This window comes from Trypanosoma cruzi, genomic scaffold (genome assembly GCF_000209065.1).
Source record: "Trypanosoma cruzi strain CL Brener 1047053517035 genomic scaffold, whole genome shotgun sequence".
Taxonomy (NCBI): Eukaryota; Euglenozoa; class Kinetoplastea; order Trypanosomatida; family Trypanosomatidae; genus Trypanosoma; species Trypanosoma cruzi.
The window spans coordinates 130,726-148,072 of NW_001849510.1; the positions used below are offsets into that span (position 1 = coordinate 130,726).

Below are 17,347 nucleotides of genomic sequence, written 5' to 3' on the forward strand. Positions count from 1 at the left end.
CGGCGGAGTCATCACCACGAAGGGAGGGAAATTCACGACGAGGCAGCAGCAGACGACGACGACGGGGATGGTGGCGGAGCAGACGCCGGTTGAGGGTTCTCATGGGGATCAAACGGAGCCCTCCCGTCAAAAGGGACAGGACAAAAGGCGGCACTGGCCACGAACGCCTCTGTCACTATCACCCATGTCACTGTCGTTTCTGCGTTCAGTGGAGGTCGGCAACATCGTTCAGGGGCAGATTCAGCAGAACTGTCATGTGGGTGCCGTGGCGGGTTCCCTGTTGAGGGAGATGCAGGGTATGGAGGAAGATATGACTTTCTTCCATCAGTTGGAGTCCGTGAAATCACCGCTGTCGTTTCCACTCACGCAAAGCCCAGAACTGCCCACAATCATAGCGTATGAAGAAGCGTCGTCGCGGCGGCAACCGGAAACACAACAGCAACGTGAGAGCCCGCAAACGCCTTCTTGCACCGCCTGTGCTGAAATGGGGGGAGCCTTTGAGCACCCAGTGGAGTCCTGTCATGAGGTTGACTGGTTTGCCAGGCGGCTGAACTTCACGCTGTTGCGGCCGCAGTCGGAGGAAAAACAGGTGGTGCAAGAGGCTCAAGAGGAGATGGGGTATGTGGCGTCGTGCGAGTCACCTGGTTCAGCCTTTGAGTGGGGGTTGCCTCACATTGATTCGTACCGAGAGGGACAAAAACAGCAGGGGGATCCTGTGGATGTTATGACTGTGCTGGAACGAACAGACTCGCTGATTTCAACACCGCTGATGAATTCCGTCACATGTTTCCGACCCTTTTCTGTCGCTCCCGTGTCTTCGTGCGAGATGACATGTGAAGAGGAGCGGGTGGTACTGGAACAGGTTCAGAGGGCTGAGCAACAACAACAACGACAACAACAGCAAGAGGAGTTGCGGAGTCCTTTCTCCGGTTTGAAAGCGAAGGATGCCCAAGAAGTCATCACGTTACGACCAAGAGTTAGTCGATTCATCCTTGAGGGATCACCAACGCCATGTCCCTCTATTTCTCCCTTTGCATCAACGACGGGAACTGCGTCTTTTGTCCCTTTGGGCACACCCGTAATGCACATTGAAAGTGTTCCAAGCATCTTCATCTCCCCTCTCTCTCGGCCGCTTTCTGCATGGATGGACAGTCCACACTCTATTTATCCTCCACGACGAGAGTCTTTTGCGCCCATGGGGGTTTCTACACCATCGCAGTTACCGGTCCAGCAGACGACAACGGAAGCATCGCCGTTTAGTCGGGGAGCCGGGGACGGGGCGTCTGCGGGATACGCATGGAGTCTGTCCGGCATCTTTGATATGAGCTTTAATCGCACCCCGAAGCACTCCCTTAGCTCTAGCCCTTTGCAGCGAGCGCAGGGATGGTTGCCCACTAGAAACGGAAGCAGCAACAGTGATGGCGTCTTGACGAACTCTTGGAGCACAGAATCGGTGAGGCAGAGTGAACAGGATCGGTGCGAGGGAGGGAGGTTGCCGCCCTCACGCTGTGTGGCAAATGCGGGAACACCGACAATACCGGCGGCGGCGGCTGCACCGAGTACGAAAGCAACATCCGGAGAAGCTTCTCAGGATTCACCGCCCGCCACCCTCCGAGTGCCGCCAGTTCAAACCATGCGTCGGCCACCAACCGTGCCACAGAGAACAATCCCGCAGGAGTTTTCCATGCATGAGGGGGAGTGCAACTTCTGTGACGACGAAGAGGCCCACACGCTGCTCAGTGATGAGGAATTCAGCAAAACCAGTGGTGAATTGAGTGGCAACGACGATGAAAGTGGGTTCACACGGACGACGCACCATCCGTTTCGTCAGCGTCTTTTTGAACCGTCGCCTTCGCGTTGGCGGAGCTCGCGCCGCCACATTTTGCGTGGTGCATCCAAGCGACAGAAACGGGGAGATGATGGCATGTGGGACCTGTCAGCAAGGCTCAGGGAGTTGGAACGGATTCGTGTTAGTAATCATGAGGCAATGGAGGAGCGCGAGATGCAGAGCATCATGTCAACGGAGATGGTTCCCAACCCTGTTGAGACATCTTGGGTGGAGACCGGGGCAAGTGGTATCAGTAGCATAGTTCTTGGCCAACGTCGGCGTCGTGGTAGGGTCCGTGAGGAACTGCGGGAAAAACGAAAGGATGGTTCACCCGCGGTGCTGGACAACAATGACGCCTCTTTCCAAGAAAACACTAGTCATGAACATGCCAGTAGTGATGGCGGGAGGGAGACGAAGGAGAGCGGCGGACGGGAGCAATTGTCTCTGGAGGAAGCCTCGCATGTCATTCAAAAGGGGAAGAAATTGAAGGAAGGGGAACGAAAAGACATGGATATTCAAAGCAGCAGAAGCAGCGGCAGCAGCAGCATGGGTAACAATGGCTATGGGAAGGATGACTTCAGTGGGATGCCTATTTCTTCCCCATCTTCTTCAGGGCTTCCAGCGAAGGAAAGGAAGCGACGAAATAGCGGTCCCTTTACGAATGTCATGGACCCGTTCTTTGACGTGTGCAGTGACAAAGGGGGAAAAGTCGTAGAGGAGTCCCTCAGCCATGAGAGGAGGGGTGCGGGTGGTGAAACATCGCGTCTTGAACCGGAAGCCCGAGAGGAGGGAAATGCTATGGTCGCCTTGCTGCCTGGTGTGACAAGCACCGAGGAATACGAGGCGGTGGGAAAAGAAGATGAAAAGAAGGGACATGAAGATGACAGCGTTGACACAACGAAGACGGTCACAGGCCAAACGACTCTAGGGAGCGGCCTCAGCTCTCTTTGCATCGATAGGCACTTGCGTTTGCACAGAAAAACACCCGTTTCCACACCTCGTGTGCTTTTAAAACGCACGCCACGTTTCACGGCGTTGCCACGTCGAGGAAATAATTTGGCCGCGTGGGTGCGTAACATTTCCCTTCAACGCCGTGAGGAAGGCATGATGCAGTTCATTGGAGGAAGCAAAGCGTTCAAAACGAAGGGCTGCCGGGGCTTCCCACCGCCGATGGATGAGAAGAATGAAGGAAGAGACGACAATAACTTTTCTCATCGACGACGGAAGGTAGCGGTGAGGGCTTCCGGCAAAAATGATGAGTCATCGATCCAGCGTGGCTGCAATGACAACAACAACAATAATAATAATAGCGGCTGTGGTGGCGTCATGGGCTCGGCGGGTGTCTCATTCACCGCCACCACCACAACCACGAAAGTGGCCACCGTAACAAAAGCGACCTCATGGCTAGCCCAATTGCCCGTTAGAGCGTCCAACACATCTTTTGAGCGTAAGGCGTGTGGTGGTGAGACGGCATCCCATGCATACCCACCAGCCCAACATGTCAAACTCAACAGAACTGCGATAACAGCGGCAGGAGTCTCCGCATCATCTCTCATGTCACCGTTATTGGCGTCAAATACACCGGTGAGAACACCACCCATCGCGACCGTTTTGGCTGCCATGCACTGGGAAAAACTCTCTCACTCTGCTTGTTTTGTTCCAGCAGGCGGTCGTACGGAGAGGCATACCATCGAATGCTCAATTCAAACACGAGCCGCAAAGCCACATTTATACACGGCGGCAGAAGCGGTAACACTGACAACATCTGGGAGTTCTCCAACAAAGTTTGCGTCACGTCCGACAAAGAACGGGAATGGCCACGCAGGCATGAATAGCGGGGGCTTTTCAAAGCCACGCCCAATATCTCAGTATCCCAACGTTAGCCAGCCAACGATTTCCCGACATCCGTCTGATTTGACCTTCGCTACTGTCTCTTTAGAGAAGAGACGTGTTCGTGAATGTTCACGTGGCGTGTCAGGGAGTCCTGATATTGCTGAAGATCACGATTATGCGCCATGCCCTTCGCGTGGCACCAGCAAACCAACCGCTCAGGTGATCTCTTGTGATAGTTCGATAAGCACAAATGAGCTTAACACGTCACCGTTAGGGGGACAACCTCCACATGGAGGCAATTCTGGAATCACAGATGCTTCACACACAGCACCGACCTCACGCCCTAAGTCATTTCACGTGAAATCCAACTGTAAACCTTCTAGTAAGTCGTCGACACGTTTTTTGAATCATTCAAATTACTGTTTGCCTGGAACCGGTACATACGATGCACCGCATTCTGTGGATGTATGCACGACCTCTGGTTGGATGGGGGGCTCGCGATTGACTCAGCCACTTGAGAGGGTTTCGCCATCGAGAGCCGCCGCGGTGACCAGCCAAAAACAAACACGCCATACTGCTGTTACCACAACCGCACGGAAAGGGGAATTGGTGAAGTTTTCAAGGTCAAAAACACTGCAGGGTTGTTCAGCTGTTGTGGCGGCACCGATGATGACAGGATCGCTCCATGTATCGAAGAGTGCGAAGGGAGGTGCAAACGCCGGCAACCAACACCGTCCTCACCCGACGTCTGTTACGCCGAACAAAACACGGATGACGTCGCGATATCCGCATGGTGGTGTCAAAAATAACCCCATTACCATGACGACTGAGCCACGATCCCGCCCGGGCTTTTTCACTCGCATTGATATCGATCATCGGCCCTCACAGTCACGCTTTCTGCGACTAACCACTGCCCCATCTTGACTGCAGCCCCTTGTATTTTTATTGCTATGTTTGTTATAGTTTTATTATTATTATTATTATCAGCGTTGTTTTTGGAGGATTAGAAATATCTTTTTTTTTTTTTTTTTGCTTTTTAAATTATTATTCTTCGTTATTGTACGAGTTTTATTTATTAATTCTCTCTACGGCTTCATGTGCATATATATATGCATGCATGCAATGTTTGTCTGTGCGTGAAATGAGAGAGAGAGAGAGAGAGAGATGTAAAAAAAAAAAAAAAAGAAGGAACAACAACAAAAGAAAAGAGCATTGGACCGTGGATCCAAAGCGGTACTTTTTCCTTTTTTCCTTTTTTTTGCTTGCGGAACGGCTGCGTTTTTATAGGCGCGGCAACAAATAAACAAACAAACAAACCAAAAAAAAAAAAAAAAGGAAGGGGAGAGGGGGAAAGGGCGTGTGGATGAGAGGACTGGGCGGATGGTGGCGATTGGGTTCTTTATTATTATTATTATTATTGTTTTGCTTTTGTTTGCTTTTTTTTTTTTTTTTTTTTTTTTTCGTGCAATCTACATGTCTGTGTGTTTGTTTGCTGACGATGACGAGGGAGAATGGCAGAAAAGAAACAGAAATGGAGAGAGGGAGTAAAAGGGGTGGGGAGGGGAGGGGGCAAAGGAAAAGGAAAAATCAAATTTTTGAAGTTCCTATTCTTTTATTTATTTTTGCTTCACCCGACGCTGCCGTCGCCGTCCCTGTTTTTTTTTGTGTTTTTTTTTTTTTGGCTTCTTCCCTTTTCCCCCCCACTTTTGGGCTTAACAGTAATATTTTTGGATGTATGCTCTCCCTCTCTCCCTTTCTCCCTCTCTCCCTCTCCCCCTCTCTCTCTCTCCCCCTCCCTCTCTCTCTGCGTGTGTGTGTGTGTGGTGGCAGTGGGAACAGCAACAAAAAGGGGGTAAAATTATACGTTTTTCTTCTTTTTTTTTTTTTTATACATTTTGTTTGATTGCTTTTTTTTTTTTTTTTCTTTTCTTTTCTTTTCTCCGGGATGAATGGATGGATGTCGATTGCATCAAAATGGCCGATTGTGCGCGTAGGCAATACAAAAGAAAAACCAAAAACCAAAAAAAACAAAAAACAAAACAAAACAAAAAAAAAAAAAAAAACAAAATTCAGGAAGGGGTGAATGAATGACAAGTTTGATGATGACTGATGTGATGGCGTTGATTGGCCACATGTTTTTTTTGGAGAAAACGGTTTTTTTTTTCTTTTTTTTTTTGGTCCTCACCCCCCCCCCCCCCCCCCCTCCTCTTTCTGCATGGAGTTAAACTCAATTTGTTTTCTGGTTTTTGTGTTTGTTGTTGACACACGGTATATATTTATTTTATTTTATTTTATATATATATTTATATAAAATAAATGAGTGTACATGTGTAGTAGATCTTATGGATATGTCATTTCTTTTCTTCATTACCGGTGCTTAATTGGCGTCCGTGTTTTGTGTTTGTGTTTTGTGTTTTGTGTGCTGTTTTTTTTTTTTTTTTTGTTTTTTTATTGAAATTTATTTCTGCTGTTGAATTGGATGTCTACATGTTGGAGTTTTATGTGATTTCATGTACGTTTAGTACTTTTTTTTTTTTTTTTTTTTTTTCTGCCCCCCTTTCTTTCCCTATTCTCCTCCTTCTTTATTGTAAAAACAAATCCTTTTTTTTTTTTTTTTCTTTTCTTTTCTTTTTGTCAGTTGGTTTATTTTCTCCTTTCACAGCCACAAGAGACAACAACAAAAAACAAAACCAAAAAAAAAAACAACGAAAAAGAAAAGGGGTGGGTGAGTGGGTGGGGGGAAATTCCCATTTAAAAGGTGGTGCTGGAAGTCCCTGTTGTTGTTGTTGTTGAAATTAACCGCACCACATTTGAAGGGTACGAATTCCTCGGGTTGCCTTCACACACGCATATAAATAAATATAAGCATAGAGAAAGAGAAGGAGAACGCATCTGTCTGTCTGTGCGTGCGTGTATATATATATCTTCTATATGCTGCATTTTATTCCGGCAAAGGCATCTTTGCGGTGTGGGGGTGATGGAAAGTCATGTTTAAGCATCCCACCAGCGTGGCTTCAAGGGTCTTCTAAGTCATCTACATTTTCTTCTACATGCTCACCCCGTTTCTATTCTCCAGGGGCATGCACGATGGGGAGTGCTTCCATGCAAGTGGAGCAAGGGTGTGAAATTCCTCCTGGCTTCTATTTTGAGCGACTTGTAGGAATGGAGTTTATTGGCTCCTCGTATACATTAGGGTCGCTTCAAGAGGCAGTGTTGGCGTTCATTCGGTCGGAGCAAATGGGTGCGTTGGATGCGGCAGCGTTAGAAGCGGCATCGGCATCATCGCCATCATCTTCAGCCGGTGAATTAGATGGGGGCGAGGGTGGGGAGACGTTATCGGTGGTATATTTCATGGTACTCCTTGTTGCCTCTTGTAATGGGAAGGACACATCCATTGAGGCGGTACGGTGTGCCTTCTACGGCCCGGATGATGCTCAGGATGAGACGCACAGCAGCAGGTTGCCTGGTGAAGATGCAAACGAAACGGAGTCCCCGCCCTTTTTAAAGTTAGAGGCGGAGTACACGGACCGGGATCCGGATCTCTTACTGCAGTATCTGTGGGATCAACTGCACAGCGAGACACAGTCAATGTGGTGTGGGGCGGGGTGCACTGTTCCATCTCCCACTGCGGCATCGACATCGTCCTCATTTCAAATTATTGACCGGACGCTGTTGCTGCTCCGTGCAGGTGTGCTGGATATTGTGCAGGCAAGTCTGACAATGTCACCATCATGCATGCCAACTTTAACAGGAACCACAGTTGCAACAATGCAGAAGAAAAGGAGAAGGAGGAGGGGAGGAATGACAGAAAAGGAAAAGGGAGTCCGTGAGTCAATGAAGCAGCCTGCATTTTCGGCCTTGAAGACGGTGTTGGATGGAAACAGTCATAATAATACGGTTGGAGAGTTGGGATTTTCTCGGTTGTGTGCGGAGGTACCGAAGGCGTTTCATCATGGGCTGATGTTGTCCTTCACAGAGCGGTTGGATGCACGATTGGCGTCGGTAGCGATGCCAGATGGGGGGCGACAACACGAACGACGCTCCTTTGCGAGCCTTCGACGATTTCTGCAGCGTCAACAAAAGCAAATGGATACCGCCGCTGCCTCGGCTTCTGCTTCTGTTACTTCTGCCTTTCCTTCTAATAGAAGGACGTTTCCTATGAATAATACCTCTCCTCCTTTTTCTGTCACAGAGGAGGCGTTGAGTTTGGCCCCATACCGTTACTTTGTATGGTTGCATGTTGTTGGAACGGATATTTTTTACGAGGCAACCGTGACGGAGAAAATAAGTGTCCCACTCCCCGCACGTCAAAAGTGTGCCCCGACAGCAGCCGCACCGGTGGCGGCGTCGGTTTTCAAACGAACTAAATCCGCGACATCTCACAGTAGTTGTAGTGGCACAAGGGAGTCTGCTGCAATGTGTCCAGAGGAAGCGAGTGTCGGGGGGGTGGAGGAAGAAGAGAGAATTGAGGAAGAAGATGGTCCTCTTGGGCGACCGCCTTCATCCCTCCCCGCACTGCTACCAGTTTCCGTGGGTCACGATGATACGCCTCTCTGCGATGAGGCGAAAATTGCCGTCATGTCGCTTCCAGCGAATGCCTTTTGTCAGATGGGATATTTTTTAAAACGCAAAAAAACCGATCTTGTGAAGGAAAAGAAAGGAAGAAAGTTAATCACCACGTTTCACTGGATCTCCGCCTGTGACTACGCCAAGCAAGGCCTACAGGTGAAGGAGGTATCGTATGTACAGGAGGGAGACACGAAGAATAATCCAGGGGCGTTTTTTTTCGCAGAGCTTAAAGGAGGGAAACGCCACCAGAAACATGCACGTCGACAGGAGGAGCGGTCAGTGGGGTCATCCGCCTCCGCCGGTGCGGGCCGGTTTGGAACGTTGGAGGTGCGCTCGGCCGCGCAATGGAGCTTGGCGCATTACCCGCAGTGGCACCACTGGGATCCCGTGACTCAGAGGCTCTCTTTTTGGGCGGCCTTTCAAACGTACGATAAGCTGCGTATCGTTGTCTTCAACGGACATCCCGATCGGCGTTGCTGTGAGTTTGAGCGAAATCTTCCGCGGCGGCGTCAGACGGTGTCTTTTTCTTCCACTACCGCCACTCCAAGTTACCACACACGGCATGATGATACCGCGGATGCGGCAATAACGATGCAAGTTGCCGTGGAGCGTGGCTTTGGTGTCTCTGGCAGTTCATGTGATGTGCATCGCAGTGCGGCTCTCGGCGGTGGGGCTACGTTGTTGGAGCCGTGGGGCACGGCGTGCTGTTCCACTCTTTCGCGTATTCACATGAATCTTCTGCCCGTGCAGTATGAGGATGGAATTCGGGATTCCGTTTTGTGTGAGCAGCTCTTCCTCTCACGCGTCTCCTACCCCGTCTCCTCCTGCACCTTGCCATTGGCTGTGGTCGATATGTCGACGGAGACGTCGAAGTGGGGTCTGGATACCTCCCCACGCGTGTCAACGAGCGCTACCAACGGCATTGACGACAGGAACGACCGGAGTGTGAGGGAACATAACCCGTTGAAATTACGACCAGACGGTGACGTGCATGTTGGAATGTCGAGATATGACACCAGGCTATCTAGTGGAGAAGAAGTACCACCGCCGACGCGACCACGCACGGCGGTGACCCCCGCATCAACCATTGAAATTGGTCCACCTGTAATACTTTGCATGATTACGGCACTTCGTAATCAAGTGGATGCGGTGAAGGTCACCATTCCACTCACATATGAAGAGCGTTGCCGTGTCACGTATGACACGCGTGTGACATTTCTATTTATGAAGGGTATGATTGTGATTTATTTGCCTGGTGTCTTTGTTCATTATGTTGATTTGCATCATAAGGATACACCACCGCGTTATTTATTTGGAGTACAATTGAATCATCCGGCTTCATTAAGGAGAGAGGCACTTTTTACCATGATAAACACCAATGTTACGGCCACATCTGCTCCCACACCACTGGTGACGTATCTGCCGGTTCCATTTGGCCATTGGTTGTATGTACCCGGCACGGCGATGCTTTTTGAGGTTTCACTTCACCCGTCCGCCGTGTGGGAATTTATACGACGTTTGTTAATACGTCGTCGATTGTGTCGTGAACGGGCGAGTGAGTTGTTTACGACTGGCGTTTTTTCCCCATCACAAGGAAGAGAAGGAGAAGAAGAAGGGAAAAATGATGGGAATTGCTACATCAACGATGGGAGCATCGTTCAGTACTTTGGGTGGTCATGCCAGACGTCGGATTCACCCAGTTTAGGCGATCGAATACAAACACAGAGGGCCTCACCTGCGCCATATGTACTGCCCACCGCACAGGACGACACTCTCATGGATCCCGCCATCTTTGCCACTTTTCTTCAACCGGCCCCATTGTATTCTGCCTTGCATGTCGCTCTTACGCATCTCAAGCCATCACGCGAGGGTGACGACGATCACTTTATTCCATCTTCTCCACTGTCATCAACTTCACCAAGTTGCCGTCATGAAACCGCGTCGAGGTCAAACCCCCGCTCCCAATTGCCTGCGTCATCGCATCTGGGGTGGGAGGAGGTATGGGCGGCGCGGGATGCGCAGCTTGAAAAGATTTTTTCCACTTATCTTTCCATGGATATATGGCGGGAAATATCCGTGGAATTAATTTCAACGTTAGTCATTAGTGAGGCATATGAACGTACACGTGCTGCATGCCGTTGGCCTCTAGTACAAGTGTGGAAGAAGGAAATGACGGAAGACGGCACATCTAGGCGAGACGCATCTACTTTCAATACAGCTTCTGTGGGTGTATGTAATCCATGCTATGTCTATTTGCCAATATGGGACCCCGCGGGTCTTGAGGCGGAAGAGGTGCATTATCGTCGTGAGGTGGTTTCTTTTTATAATGCCTGGCGCCAGCTACAACAGCAGCGGCAAAAACATCATCAACAACGAGAGCAACAGCAGCAGTATGAGGAAGAAGAAGCGGAAATGATGCCTGCGACATCTGTTGGTGGTGTATCATGCCATTGTGGGTTAGGTTCTGAGTACACAGGTTGTGTGAGGGAGAAGAGTGTACCGTTGGGAGTGAACATCGCCCCATCCTCACCTCTTTCCACTCCAACTCTCACAAGAGAAACGACACCAGGCATTCATTCAGCATCGGTATCGGAATCACCCTCGCATTGGCCTAAGAGAAATCCACCTTGCGCGTTTTGCGATCCATTTAAAAGCAACACCTTATTTCCATTTGTTGCATCACCGCGCTTTATGATGCGGTCTATGGAGCGACGTACCAGGCAAAATCGACGTCAAATAGAAGGGGGGAAAAAGGCAGCCATTCTCTCTTCACTTCTGGTGCATTCAATGAGTTTTCGTGGAGCAGTCGTCGCAAAACAGCAGTGCCACAACACTCTTCCTGAATGGTGGGTAGTCCACGGTATCTGTACGCATCCTACGCCCTCACGTTTACTGCGCAAGGCCCCGCATTTGCAACTGCTGTTTACATCTTACTACACGTTGGACGATGACACCCATTCAAAGGGCACGTCTCTGCTTCATTGGATAAAAGATACTTTTAGGAACAATCAGGGCAACAATTCCCCCAGCGTGACAGCCAACGCAATGCGTTCCGCTCCCTCATGTGCTTTGGTTTCACTGGCCCCGGTGGGACGTATATCGTTGCCTGCATTTTCTCCAGTCACCCTTGTGGGTAATGAAACGATTGCCTGCAGTTCAAACGAAAACGTCAGCGTATGCAACAACAACAACAACAACGGCAGCAGCAGCAACAGCAACAACAACAACAACAACAACAACAACAACAACAGCTTTGTACGAGACATTCATATTGCCACAAACCCTACTAGCCATTTATCATCAACAAATCCTCGTGTGTCTGCCGGTTCAAGCCTCCGAAAAGGCATATGGAGGAGCGACAATTACTCCGTTAAGTTTTCGTATGCGACACCTCCACATGCACAGAAAACGGAATCCAGTGGCGGCGGGACACCTCAAACAGGCAGTGCAGCGCCGTACGCGGCATCACAATCACCGCCATTCGTTGGTTTACCGTCATTTGAGCGGGTGAAACGAGTACCTTTTGATGGATTGTCCTGTGGGATGCCGTTTTTAGAAGCCGTGCTGGAGCAGCTTCGTGTTTTATTGAAGGCATGCCCCAATGGACACGCATCGCGGTTATCTTCCGCTGGGATGCAGCGATCAATGGAGCAGGAATCGCAGCGGCAGCATCACGTTGGGGGATCACGACCTCGTAGCTTAGAGACAGTGGGAGAGTCACGCTTTTTGATGCCCGCCTTTGAGTCTTTGTTTGCATCGTTGTTGACGGCCTGTGCGACGTCGGCCCCAGGTACAGCGCCATACCTGGAACTTTTGGCATTATTTTACGATGCAGCTGTCGCATCGGTCGTAAATGCCCTAGTGCGTATTACAAATGCTCCTCTTTCTACTTCGTTGGCTAATTCTCCTGCGGAGGCTTCCTTGACGTTGAATCCGGCTCTTGGCTGCGTTGAAGGGGCTTCGAAGGCGGTGAGAGATTCGTCCGAAGTGTTGTTGACACGCTGGGTTTTTGGGCAGAGACTTGCATTGGCGCTAGAGCGTCTTGGGATGCCGCCTTCGTCCGATCTTGTGGAATACATCGCACGTGAGGGGTTACATCATTTTCCCACGCGTACATTTATTGCTGGGCAAAGCTGCGGTGCATTTGATGGGGTGGGCTTGGCATCGTTGTTGCGCCAGCAGCCATCCCTGGGGTCTTTGCTGCATGAGCAGGTGGTCTCGTTTGCGCCGCGGTTGAGTCATGATTTGGGCCTCTTTTCACTGCACGCCTCACGCTTCATGCGCGAATCTGCGACACCCACGGAGGAAACGGTCTTGTCGGAGACTATTCTAAAGGCGCTGTGTTGCGGCGTCACCACGGACCGCACTGCGGCAAGGCCCTCGCACAGTTCGACCGGCTACAGTGATAGTGTCTCTCCCATCCTTGCGTTACAGCCCTCATATGCGCCCCATTTTCAACGGCGTATGTTGTTTTCTCACCTTGTCATGAACACATCCATGACGCCCCAACAAGTGGCTCTTGAGGGGAACGTTGCTATGGGGACTTTCTCTCAATCCTCAATGTTGTGTGAGCAGAAGCGGCAAGTTATGGCCGCCTTGGACCCTGGACCTTACATACAGCAAGGGGATGAACGGAGCATCCCTCTTGAAACGGAATTTGTATCTTCTTTTTTACCATTTCAATGGTGGTGGAAACAAAAACGAAGGCACATGAATTTTCCGATTGCTATGAATATTGGTGACAAAAGGAATACCTGTACTAATTCCAAAATTAGTAATAGTAAACCTTTCCTCACTAATGCCGCAACAACAGCATCAACAATACCCGTATTTTCTTGCACACCATTCTCAACTTCTACAGTTACGAATACTTCTGCGGGTAGTTATGCTTATAAGGGGCCCGACAGTATGAAAGCCACTGAATTTTCCAGAATGGCGAAAGCAGAAGGATGTGTGAATGAAGTGAGGCATGAGATTGCACCTTTTGTGGCCACGCCATTGTCATTTTCAACGGATATAAACTTTCCGAAACTGTTACGGTCCCCTACCCAGACATCTTTTGCAGGGCCGACAAACGACGGCAGACAAGAACCAGACATGCTGAAAGGTGCTTTATCTTTACTGACATTGACTGAGGCGGATTCGGAGCGGCGTGACACGGGCGACAGTGGGCTTTTCCGCACACAAGAGGAAATGGAAGAAAATAAAGCGGCAATAGCCGTCATGGCAATCCTTCCAAAAATGCTTGCCGCAACACCGCTTGGGCGCATGGTTGCGATGGGAAGAGCAAAGGCAGCCATGGCTGTCGTGCTTGACCCGTTCTTTAAGGAAGATTGAACATGAATGTGGGTAGTTTTACTGCATGTATAAACACTTCTTCTTTTTTTTTTTTTTTTCCTTTTGTCTCCTTTTATACACGGAATTTACGTCATTTTAATGAATGATGTTTACTCTCTCTCTCTTTTTTTTTTTTCTTTGTGTTTGAGCACGTGTCCTTGCGAAGAAAATGGAAAACGAAACAAACAAAAGAAGAAAAAACAAACAACGACGACATCCTCCATCCAATCACACTTCCTTCCCTCCCCTCTTTTTCCCAATTTATATACCCCTTTTTCTGGGCTTTTGCCCTGACATGCTGCTGCCGCATGCATTTACGTGTTGGTATACTTACACCCAGATACCCACACGTAAATGCATGCGGATTTATACAGAGGATTCACTGTCGTGTTACTGCTACTGCTATTCCTAATTCAACGATTGCTTTTATGCACGCATGCGCATACATACATATGGATCTGCGCATACATTGTATATATTTCTGTATTTTTATATGTATTCCTGTTTAAAAGGATTGATGCTTGTTTCCTTTTTTTTTTTTTTTTTTTTTTTTCAATGATTCTCATGATTTGTGCTGCAAGCACGCAAAGGCATATCGCTTTGAAAAGGGTTCTTTTCACATACGCACAACGACATTAGGGAAATAAATATTTATAGTGACATTACAATAACAATAGTTCTTTTTTTTTTTTCCTTTTTTCCTTTTAGCCAACAGCAACCCGCAGGAAGGAGGGGAGGGGGGGGAGAGGAGGACACAACGAGGAGTATGCTGAGGGGTATGTTACTTTTCCACAACGCCGAGCAGGTGGTGCAGGTTGTCTGCGGTGGGGAACGTTATGTGGCGGGAAGAGAGCAGAGCAATCGCATTGCTGTCATTCCTCACGGCTCCCTTCTTGTCGACACAACCACAGGGAACATTGCGGCTGTTGGCACAAACGACGAGGTGCAGGCATTCGTGACGGCCAACAAGTGCAACGTCACAGACACCGTTCCGTGCGAGGGGAAAGTGCTGCTTCCGGGTTTTGTGGATGCCCACACGCACCCCGTATGGGATGGGGATCGTGCCCACGAGTTTACGATGAAACTCAATGGCGCCAGTTACATGGATGTGCAACGCGCGGGTGGTGGAATCGGCTTTACCACACGCTGCACACGGGCCGCAAGCGAGGCGGAGCTTAAGGCGCTGCTACGTAGGCGGCTGCAGCGCATGTTGTCATTTGGCACAACGACGGTTGAGGGAAAGAGCGGGTATGGGCTCGAGCGGGATACGGAGCTGAAGATGCTGCGTGTGCTGAAGCAGGCAAATGATGAGGGCCCCTTAACGATTGTCAGCACGTTCTGCGGGGCCCACGCGGTGCCGGAAGGAAAGACGGCGGAAGAGGCGGTGCGTGACGTCGTTGAAGTGCAATTACCCGCAGTCATGCAGGAGCGTGCCGAGGGGAGGAATGATGTGCAGAATATAGACGTCTTTTGCGAACTTGGCGTCTTTGACCATGACCAGTCGCGGCGTGTGTTGGAGGCTGGAAGAAAATCAGGGCTAATAATTAATTTTCACGGCGACGAACTGTCATACGTCGCGTCGGGTGAGCTTGCCGGCGAGCTTGAGGCACAGGCGGTTTCCCACCTGGAGCACGTTAGCGACGAGGGCATTGCTTGCATGAGCAAAAGGCCGACCTTTGCCGTGTTGCTCCCCATGACGGCATATGTCCTTCGCATTGCCCCACCGCCTGCTCGTAAACTTATTGATGGCCACGTCCCTGTGGCTCTCGGCAGCGATTTCTGCCCCAATGCACACTCCTTGTCTATGCCACACACGATGAATGTGTCGTGTGTGTTGATGCACATGACGGTGGAGGAGGCACTTGTTGCTGCGACAATTAACGCGGCGGGCAGTTTGAACATGAGTGATCGCTGCGGCAGCCTTGAGGTGGGCAAGTGGGCCGATGTCGTTTTGCTGCATGCCCCACGATGGGAGCATGTCGTGTACCAGATGGTTGATCCCCCGATTGAGGCGGTGTACAAGAAGGGCAGGCTTGTGTACAGCAAGGAGCTGCCTTGACGACCAAAAAAGAAAGGAAGCGACGGAGGGGCGCTGCGCTGCGGATTTCTGCAATGGCACTTATTTTCTTTTCCTCCTCCTGCCGATTGATGCAACAGCAGCCAAAAAAAAAAAAAACAAAGAAGAAAAAAGGGGTCCGGACGGGATAAATGAAATGGGTGTGCTCCGCATACATTGCCTCAATGCGGGCAGAGGAGACACGTGGAGGAGAGTCACAGCCGTACGACCGGCGGAAAGGGGGAACACAAACAAACCGCAGCGTTTTATCAATCACACGTTATATACGGCACGGACGACGGCTGTACTCTGCTTGAAAGCAGCAGTGAGCAAACAGGAACATGAGGAAAACGGCGAAAGGGACGGGGCGGAAGACGAACGAAATAAAACAAAATCAAAAAAAGAAAAAAACAAACAAAAGAGGCTTTGGGAAGGAGGGGTTGGGGGGATGTTTGCGATCGTCGTGGGCCCGCGGTGACGAGAGGGGAGGTATGAAGGAGGAGGGTGTCGTGGAGGGAATTAAAAAGTGAAGGGCCATCGGTGGTGGCGATGCGCTTTTTTTTTTTTGTCTTCTCCACGTTGTTTGATGGACAAATTTGTTTTATGCCCGTTTTTTATTTATTTATTTATTTTTTTTTTTTTGTGAATTGGGGATGTTCTGTTTTTATTTTATTTTTTTATATTTGTTTATTTTTATTTCTGAGCCTTTCATTTTAACACCACACATGCGAATTTATTTATTTATTTATTTATTCCTTTCACTGTTTCTGAATAAACAAATGAATATATAAATATATGCGTGTGTGTGTGTGTGTATTTCCTTTTTTGGTTCTCCTGTTTACCAGGAGGCATGCCACGGGGGCTGCGTGCACGTGTACTCTGAATTTTAGCGATGGGGCCCTTGCGTTGTTGTGATGTTTTTAGACAAATGAACACACACACACACAGACACACACACATGCACACTTTCTTTTTTTTCTTTTCTTGATTTATGGGAAGCGGTAGGGCAGCGACTGGGCATTTTTGGTTTTTTGTCATCTCCCATTCACTCAAGTTATGCTCATCCCCACGCGCCACGCACTCAGACGACTCGGCGCTTCCCCCTCTTTCATCACCGCCCGATCTGTCAGCAGCACCGCGTCTTTGTGTAGACATGCCCGTTGGAATGGCTGTGCACGGGTTTGGGCGTCCGCTGCGCTAGGCGACGCCAACAAGATCATGTACTGGAGCCGTCGGTCGTTGTTTAAAAATCAAAAGGGGTTTTCTGTTGGCAGGGAATCGCAGCTGCACGCGGACGACGTTGCATTGGCAGAAAGGAACCGGAAGCTCTTTGGAGCTGCCACCGCGCAAGGTGAGGGCTCCGCTGAAACGAGGGCCGATGACGACGGGATGCCAACGGCCTTTGAATTGGATCGTATCCTGCCATCAGCCAAGCAACTGCAGGACGAAATTCCCTCCGTTGCGGAGGTACGGGACGCGATGAAGGAGGGCGGGGACGCCGCAATGTGGAAAAAGACCGAGGAAGATGATGATGAGTGATAGGTGAAAGAGGATAACTGGAGAAGGTGATGGCAAGGAAGAAGATGACGAAAATAACGCTGACAACATCAACGTCACCGTTTTGCCCTCTTCTCCGTCCACTCCTTTGAATGCTGCAAGTGTCTCGGCTGTGTATATTATTTGATTGCGTTACAGTGCAAGTTATCCTTGCCACTCAGCGAGGT

The 17,347-nt window shown here is 49.6% G+C and overlaps 4 protein-coding genes across 4 annotated transcripts, besides 27 other annotated features; all 4 read left to right on the forward strand.

The window, feature by feature from the left end:
• Positions 1-17,347: part of a sequence feature (heterozygous, non-Esmeraldo-like haplotype) that runs on past both edges of the window.
• On the forward strand, positions 68-4,585 carry Tc00.1047053508741.110 (hypothetical protein, conserved; the record flags this gene model as incomplete). The annotated part of the gene is made up of 1 exon (XM_815952.1): positions 68-4,585. The coding sequence occupies one exon, from the start codon at positions 68-70 to the stop codon at positions 4,583-4,585; it is 4,518 nt and encodes a 1,505-aa protein (XP_821045.1).
• Positions 878-904: a microsatellite.
• Positions 2,348-2,375: a microsatellite.
• Positions 4,596-4,658: a microsatellite.
• Positions 4,805-4,826: a microsatellite.
• Positions 4,830-4,870: a sequence feature (A-rich).
• Positions 4,956-4,993: a microsatellite.
• Positions 5,061-5,083: a microsatellite.
• Positions 5,088-5,122: a microsatellite.
• Positions 5,165-5,246: a sequence feature (GA-rich).
• Positions 5,400-5,467: a microsatellite.
• Positions 5,527-5,599: a sequence feature (T-rich).
• Positions 5,663-5,729: a microsatellite.
• Positions 5,937-5,956: a microsatellite.
• Positions 5,957-5,979: a sequence feature (AT_rich).
• Positions 6,055-6,109: a microsatellite.
• Positions 6,187-6,209: a microsatellite.
• Positions 6,263-6,294: a microsatellite.
• Positions 6,328-6,379: a sequence feature (A-rich).
• Tc00.1047053508741.130 (uncharacterized protein) lies at positions 6,593-13,567 on the forward strand (the record flags this gene model as incomplete). Its single annotated transcript, XM_815953.1, has 1 exon — positions 6,593-13,567. One exon carries the CDS (start codon positions 6,593-6,595, stop codon positions 13,565-13,567), a length of 6,975 nt encoding a protein of 2,324 aa, XP_821046.1.
• Positions 7,436-7,481: a sequence feature (GA-rich).
• Positions 10,568-10,623: a microsatellite.
• Positions 11,410-11,480: a microsatellite.
• Positions 13,605-13,642: a sequence feature (T-rich).
• Positions 14,092-14,120: a microsatellite.
• Tc00.1047053508741.140 (imidazolonepropionase, putative) lies at positions 14,334-15,626 on the forward strand (the record flags this gene model as incomplete). Its single annotated transcript, XM_815954.1, has 1 exon — positions 14,334-15,626. One exon carries the CDS (start codon positions 14,334-14,336, stop codon positions 15,624-15,626), a length of 1,293 nt encoding a protein of 430 aa, XP_821047.1.
• Positions 16,235-16,324: a sequence feature (T-rich).
• Positions 16,355-16,377: a microsatellite.
• Positions 16,556-16,589: a microsatellite.
• On the forward strand, positions 16,680-17,162 carry Tc00.1047053508741.160 (hypothetical protein, conserved; the record flags this gene model as incomplete). The annotated part of the gene is made up of 1 exon (XM_815955.1): positions 16,680-17,162. One exon carries the CDS (start codon positions 16,680-16,682, stop codon positions 17,160-17,162), a length of 483 nt encoding a protein of 160 aa, XP_821048.1.